The sequence below is a fragment of the Gymnogyps californianus genome, chromosome 11 (genome assembly GCF_018139145.2).
Source record: "Gymnogyps californianus isolate 813 chromosome 11, ASM1813914v2, whole genome shotgun sequence".
In the NCBI taxonomy this organism is placed as follows: Eukaryota; Metazoa; Chordata; class Aves; order Accipitriformes; family Cathartidae; genus Gymnogyps; species Gymnogyps californianus.
The window spans coordinates 14,570,371-14,577,932 of record NC_059481.1 but is presented as its reverse complement, the minus strand read 5'-3'; the positions used below and the strand labels follow the sequence as shown (position 1 = coordinate 14,577,932).

Here is a 7,562-nt window from a genome sequence, read left to right as displayed (position 1 = left end):
TACTAACCACACAGGAAATTAATTAAATCTCTTTTTCTGAAAACACTTCAGATTTCAAATCACACCTGATACTTCCAAAATTTGTTTGGCTTTTGATATTCGGCTAAGATGAACAAAGTTTCGTCCTTATTTCAATTAAACAATTTCACCATTGCTTTTAACACGGCTAGGTATAGGAAAGCATCACTTACCAGAACTGACCACAAAGTGGTGCTATTTGAACAAAAATGGATTGTATTTCATCCTTAAAAGGTTTGGGATGTGCTGAGTAACTTTCTGCAATAACTTTTAGTTTAAAAAAAACAAACACAAAAGAGCCAGGTTTCATGTGAATCGTTGTCAAAACTGGCTGATAACATGTAGCCCAGCTGTCCATATAAAAAACGTTTTCTTTTAAGCTTTTTAAGTTGTCCAGCATTGAAACCTTGCAATAGTAAGCTTGCGAGAAAACCATGACAGCTGTAAAGGGATTAAATATCCCCTGCAAGGATCTACACCATCATTTAAAATCATTGGCTTAAGCTATCTAGAAAGTAAACACATAGCATACTCACTTAGCCTATCTTGCCATAGTAGATTTCAAAACTAAAATAATAACAAACCAAAACATTTGTAATCAAAACATTCACCTAATGCATTCACTCAGACTAGATATAAGGAAGAATTTTTTTTACAATGAGGGTGGTGAAACGCTGGAACAGGTTGCCCAGAGAGGTTGTAGATGCCCCATCCCTGGAAACATTCAAGGTCAGGTGGGACGGGGCTCTGAGCAACCTGACCTAGTTGAAGATGTCCCTGCTCATTGCAGGGGGGTTGGACTAGATGACCTTTAAAGGTCCCTTCCAACCCAAACTATTCTATAATTCTATGATTCAGAATATTCACCAATACTGTAGTGTTAACGTCATTAACTCGTTTGTTTCATGAAGCCGATGCACCTCCTTGACCAATACAAAGTGTAAAAGGCTACTCGATTGTAAATAAAGCCCCACACTAAGACTATAGCTTGACTCAAATTCTTGGATTTCAGCATCTTCCATTTGTGCAACTATACCGTCACACAACTGAACCGAACCAGGAACAGAAGTACGTTCATTTACAATGATGCCTGAAAAGGTGTAAGCATTGAGCCAGGTGATCAGAAACCCCACAGACAGGCGTGAGGAGACGAAGAGCTGCTTTGGGCCCAGCAGCATTGCTGCCCTCTCAGCACATCCCTGCAGGAAGACAAGGGGCTCAGCCGAACTGCCCCAGGAGAAAGCAGGCCTCCTGCTTTCAGAGCTCGTGTCAGACTGGGCAAAACCACAAGGGAATCCAAATGGATTTTTTCTTAATTTTTTTTTTTTTACTTGCAGAGGCCTTTCCCTGCTAGATCTTCGTCTGGTGGGTACTCCTAAGAGGGCACAAATTTGAGAGGCTTGCTCCTGTCTGCCAGTGTGCCACTTGCACTAACCCCACCCACGCTGGGCATGCCCAAGGAGGGGCAGTCGGCTTACCTGAACTGTTTTTAACATTTATTGCATTTTTTTCCCCCCTCAGGATTCCCCCGAAGACCGCCCCCTCCACGCTCCCTCCCTCAGCTTTTGGGCCGCGCCGCCGCTGGGCCGAAAGAGCCCGCCCCCACCCCCACGCTCGCTCCCGCTCATTGGCGGGCTCTGCCTGTCCAGCGCCCAATCGCTAGCTAGAGTGATCGCCATGGCGACGGCGAACGCCGTGCGGCCTAGGCGGCAGCCATGGCCGCCTACAGACCCGGGGTGCTGATCGGCAACTGGAACGAGGACGCGTGTTTGGAGGAGGTAGTGGTGGAGCCGGGCCCTTCTCTCCTCTCTAGCTCCCGGGGGGCCTCGCCTGCCTCTTCACCTCACGCTGTTTGCCCCTAATTTAAATTCAGTTTAAACCTGAGATTGTGAGTGCTGGGTAACATGTCTGCCCCCTCTCTCCTTTGCAAGCAGGACCGCTTGAGGGATTTTATGCATAGAAGAGAACGAGGAGAACTTTTAATACAGAAAATAAACAAACTTCAAGATAATCTTTTAAAGAAGGTAATTTTTAAAGATTGTATCAATCCTCTATAACTCCATATAGAATGGCATAGCTGTTATTAGTGTTCTTTATGCATTAAGAATGCCATGGATTAGCGTTTTATGTGCTAAAATACTTCTGATATTAGGTTCAGATAATTCTGTAAAAAATTATGTATATTTTAATTTAGATACAGCTGTCGGTATCTAAGGATGGATTTGTTCATTTTGGAGACACTGTGATGCTTTTGAACCCAGACAACAAATCCTCGGTGGAGAATTTCCCTGGAGCGTGCGGCAGTCTGACTTTGGCAATTAATCTGGATGAAATATCCATGTATTCGGCCGAATCATTGCAAGCCCCTTGTGGAGTGAGCGCAGTCAAGAGTGTGGACCCTATGGGTCGAAATACTTTTTGTATTTTAAGGTTTGGTACTTTATTCTGAGTTGTTTTCAATTACTATTTTAGCTTTCAGTCTCTTGTTTTGAGAAATATGCAATGAAGTTTGCTAATATACAAATGAATTCAAGTAAGATTAATTTATTTAAGAAAGAGTCTTTAACTTGGGTCATGCATTAAGCTTGATTCTGCTCTGCATATTACTGTGAATAATTCCAAGGAAGTTTAAATCAGCTTAGAACTGGTGTGAAAACAGAATCGAGTTCACTGTATCATTTGGTAAACAGCAACTGTTTTTAATGCGGTCATATTTCAGCTGTAGAATACAAAACATGTCCAAATATCACTTAGTATTATTATTCACTCTCCTGCAAATAAGGTCTCTGAAGCAGAAATTTGTGTCAATGCTTTTGCTGTACATGCAGTGGACAGTGTTTCTGTTGTCTTAAAAAAAAACCCTAACCAAACAGCATATTCTCTCTCAAAGACATATTTAATTCCAGCTGTTTGTGGGAGAAGAAACAGAACAGGGTCCTGCTCAATAGTTGAAGGCTCTGCCTGAGTGCATATATTTAACAATAATAATAGTGCGTAAGAGTACAAACTAACCCATATAATCCTGATTGAGCAAAACACTTTGGGTTAGACCTAAGAAAGAATTTCGATGCCAAGAGCATAATTTAGGCCTTCTAGAACTGCAACCAAAATATTTTTGCTTAGCTGCTGTCTGATCTTAGTCATTGGCACTGAACGCTATTGAGTCCCTCATTAACTGACTACTAAGTTCATCAGCTACCTAAGTTTTTTATGCTGAATATACTTAGAAAGCCTAGCACTTAATTTAGTGATTCTTTAATGTAAAATACAGAAATAATTCTGGAAATAGGGGTATACCAGCACGTATGTTGATGTAATGAACCAAATGATTGAATATCAGTTACATGTATTACTAGCAACATATGTTAAGTTACAAACACATACACACACTGTTCTGCTTTTATTCTGTGATTTTTCAGATGCTTGTATTAAGTATATTTTAAAGGGGGCCTCAGTGCTGAATACCCATTGATTTTTCATTGGATGTTATCTTTCCACTCTGCATGTTAATGAATACATCATAAAAAGCAATCAATACAGTCTGTTTCTATTCTGCTAAATATTTTAACCAGTAAGTCAAGTACGAAATGTCTTTTCAGTTAAGAAATTTTACCTATTTTTAAAGGTAAACTTAATACAAAGTGTTGCCACAAGACCTAACTATAGACCAAAACAAACAAACAAAAAGAATAGTAAAGCTGAGTATTTGAATGTCTCTCTCTTCCTTTTTACAATTTTAACAGTGTTGATGGAGGTGCAGTGGGTGAACCGATTAGATTTGGGCAAAACTTTGGTCTTGGGACAACAGGAGGGTTTTCTGACCAAATGGTAAGGCAATAAAGTTGCAAATGGCAATGGTAGCATATACCAATAGTGTGCATTTAATTACTATATATATATATATATATAAAGCTGTACAGTGGTTCAACATCTTAGCTTTACAGAACAGATTCAGAATCATACATAGATCAAGATAAGCAATACCTATTTAGAAAGTTTATGCAACTTGCCTGAGGATCATGTGTGCAGGCCAAGGGGGCTGTCAGCCAGAATGACTGGATAAAGGAGATTTTAAAAAAGAAAAGAAAAAAGGAAATTAAAATTAGCTTGTGAATCATGAAAGAATTCATCATTAGAGGGAGATTATTTTTTTTTACTTTAAGTAAATCCAAAATAAGAAGATTTAATTTCTTGTGAAGATAAATCTATAGTAGGTATATGAAGTAACATACTATTCTATCTTTCTGAGGAAGCAGATTTCTATTAAATGTTAACGTTGTTTCCCTCTGCACGTTAGAAGCAAATAAGACATTACATGTTACATATGCATTCAAAATAAATGACCACAACTTTGAAAAAATCTTCTCTCTCAACAACCACTTTGGTGAGAGAGAATCTTTGGAATGTAAATTCAATTTTAAATTAGTATTCACCAGTCTGCGTATTGAATAGCTACTTAATGAGTCTATCAACAGCATAGTATCTATGTTATGGGTTTTATATGTGTAGCTTTAGCTTGGCAGGCTGATTGTCAGAAGCCGAGAGAAAATTTTTTGTGTTGAAAAATTTTTTTTTAAATTACATATCTTGTTTCTTTTATATTTATACTGTCCTTAATATATATTTTTATTTACAGTTATATCTAGCAAGTGACCATAAATCATTTATAAGATTTGCTAAAAAATCTTACCTTCAGCAAGTATTTTTGACAGACGAGCTTTCCTATTTGACTTGCTGGCAAGCTACCTTCTTGGATCCACAGCTGCGTCTTGAATACGAAGGATTTCCAGTTCCTGTAAGAAATTAAAACTGTAGAAAATGTTATGAAGATGTAATTGAAACAGTAGATGGAGTACTTAGAAAAAAGTTGTGTCCATTTTACTCACATGTTTTCCTTATGTAAATTCTGACCCGTAATCTTAGGAAGGGGGAGAGGGAAGGAACAATCTCTTTAACCAGGGAATCTGCATATACAACTATTAGATTCTGATGTTCATTTTGAGGTTGACTTGCTCAGTTTTTCTCATCAGAATTTTTTAAAGGTCGACATTATCATGTTGTGAGGATGCAGTACTTGGAATCTGCTTTTCAGGGCTTCTGAGCACGAAATTCCATTTTGACTATTAGGAGCTGTGATTAATTAAGAACTCCTGTACATTAAATTTAAAAAGTATTAACAAAAACAACCAAGGCATCTGAATAAGTGGATGCTTTTCCAAATGTGGTTTTTAACCTTTTGTAAATATATTAAGCAGATGCAGTATTTTCCTGTTCCACATAACTGCTAGGCTTCCTGAAGTGCTGGGTGTATAGCAAAATATCACAAATATAACTGTTCCTCTACAGCCTTGAACTGTGACTCATTTACATGAATCAGCTCACTAATAAACACAGTCAAAATTATGTAATTGTCAAAGACAACATTCTTTATTCACAGTATTGGTAAATGAGGGTGACTAAAAATTAATTCTGTTATGCATAAAAAATAGCAAATTGGTAAAATATAAAGGTCTATTTCTAGGCTGTGTCCCCAAACCATCTGGATCTCTCATATGACAAATATCAATTGTAAGAGGAATTACCCTGATGGCACAGGCCACTAGAATGACTCTCTACAACTTGCTTGACTTTTTTTCTTTTTTTGAAGTGCCCAGCACAAGGGAGTGGAATGGAATGGAATGTATTGGACAGGAGAATGTGTCTGACCTGAGGGCTAAGCGTTTGGCTGGTCTGAGCTGTTAAGACAGTTGTGTTGAGAACTGATAGGGTGTAAAATTCCACACTATAAATGTACAGCAGTCTCAGAGTGATACAGAGCAATGCAGGCTTACACTAAGCAGTAAATAAAAGCATTTAATTTGAATAAGAATAGTTAAAATTAGTGTGAAAATGTCTGTCAAGTGTCTTCCCTTGTTTTTTTTCCAGGCAAACTCTAAAATGATTATTACTCATTGCCATACTAATCGGAGCTTAGCCGTTCCAAGGAACTTTTGGACAAGGTAAGAATAATATGTAACTGGCAGGGGTGTGCATAATGATATGCCAACATCAAGAATTACTGTAAGAAGCAAGATAGGTGCTTTAGGAACACACTGAAGAAATGGAAAAGAACGCAGAATACACGTTCTCTTTTCCCTTATTTATTTCTGGGTTGTAATGTGTGCCACTGTGATGCTGCAGACAATCAGCTCAGTCTTATTTGTTTGTTTTTCTTTTTAATTCATATCATATCATGCTTCTAGCCTTCTCTAGTTTCTTGGTGGTTCTCCCTTTGAATATCTTGAGCAATTAGAGTTGTTTGGGGTTTTTTTGAAGGAAAAAATGGTATACTAAGAAGTGTAAGGAGTAACAGAACTAAATAAAAACACACTGCATAAAACTGTGTATTGATTATGTCCATATGAATCAATCTCTCAACAAATTGAAGTTAATCCAACAATTCAAGTCAATATGCATGCATTAAATTAATATCGATTAAGCATTGTTAAGGATTATACCAATTGTTTCCCGTTAAATTCTGAGCAAGATCTGACTGAGGATTTGTATCGAGTTTCTGAGGATGAAACAAGGGCTGAAAGTTTGAGGCTGAAACAGTCATTAAGTAGCCAGAGTCTTCCTCAGTCAGAGAGAACTGGTGATGTGAATGGTGATGAGAACCTAACCAGCTTGTACATACTGAGTTGGTGTATCAGTGCCTTATACTCATGGGGCTGCTTTAGCTCTGAAGCTAGAAAGGTGGCATTTCTCTTTGATTTCAAATTCCTAAATTATTCATAGGAAACAAAGTGGGCTATTGTGTTTCTTGTAAAAGTCTGATATTTGAAAGTGCACGGTGATATTTCTGAATAAGCCAAGAGAAACATGAGAAAACCTTGAACAATTCACAGATAATGCAGATTTGCTGAATTTGTGTATATATATTAATTCCCCCTGCCTGTCCCCTTTTCTTTGACTTTGCAGATCTTATTTTGGAAAAGAATATGAAGTAATTTGTCACACTTATCTGGACTCCCATAAAGCCGAAGAAGATAAGAATTACTGGGAAATAGTTACAGGAAATCCCAGCGATGAGGACGATACAATGATTAATAGACCTGTACCTCACCCAGGGCGGGATCAGAAAGAATGAGTTTCGTGAAGAGACATAGAATATAAAAATCCCAGACTACAGCCAACAGAGGTTCATGAGATTCTGATTCTTGGTTTTTCTGTTCAGATTTTAGTTTTAGAGGTGTTTGTTTTAGAAGTGGAAATGAAAGTCTACCGTTAGTAATATTGCATAATCTCATTAACTCATCAAGGTTATACAGTGGGCAAAAACTAATAAAATTTGATGAACCATGCACAACATCAAAAATTCATGAATCAGGAAGGGTTCATTTTCCCATTTTCATGTTCACTGATGGCAAAAGATGTCAGAATCCAGGAAATCTAATATATTTTTACTAAATTACTGGCTTTCAGAATGTATTTAACCAATTCTTCCAAAACCAAACCAGTGTCACACTTTTTAAAAGGGTGAGCGTACAGTTTCCAAAACACAG

At 37.6% G+C, this 7,562-nt stretch overlaps 1 protein-coding gene across 1 annotated transcript; it reads left to right on the top strand.

Moving 5' to 3' along the window:
* Positions 1–1,733: 1,733 nt before the first annotated feature.
* On the top strand, positions 1,734–7,241 carry CFAP161 (cilia and flagella associated protein 161). Its single transcript, XM_050903448.1, has 7 exons — positions 1,734–1,796; positions 1,953–2,042; positions 2,213–2,448; positions 3,762–3,846; positions 4,655–4,813; positions 5,944–6,017; positions 6,979–7,241. Exons 1-7 carry the CDS (start codon positions 1,734–1,736, stop codon positions 7,145–7,147), a joined length of 876 nt encoding a protein of 291 aa, XP_050759405.1. The 3' UTR covers positions 7,148–7,241.
* Positions 7,242–7,562: the final 321 nt, after the last annotated feature.

Bases quoted from the DNA above. Each gene is read 5' to 3' on its own strand.
- CFAP161 (XM_050903448.1), top strand. From the start codon at position 1,734: ATGGCCGCCTACAGACCCGGGGTGCTGATCGGCAACTGGAACGAGGAC. The intron at 2,043-2,212 runs GTAATTTTTAAA...ATTTTAATTTAG, and splicing joins AAGATAATCTTTTAAAGAAG to ATACAGCTGTCGGTATCTAA. The intron at 4,814-5,943 runs GTAAGAAATTAA...TTTTTTTTCCAG, and splicing joins ACGAAGGATTTCCAGTTCCT to GCAAACTCTAAAATGATTAT.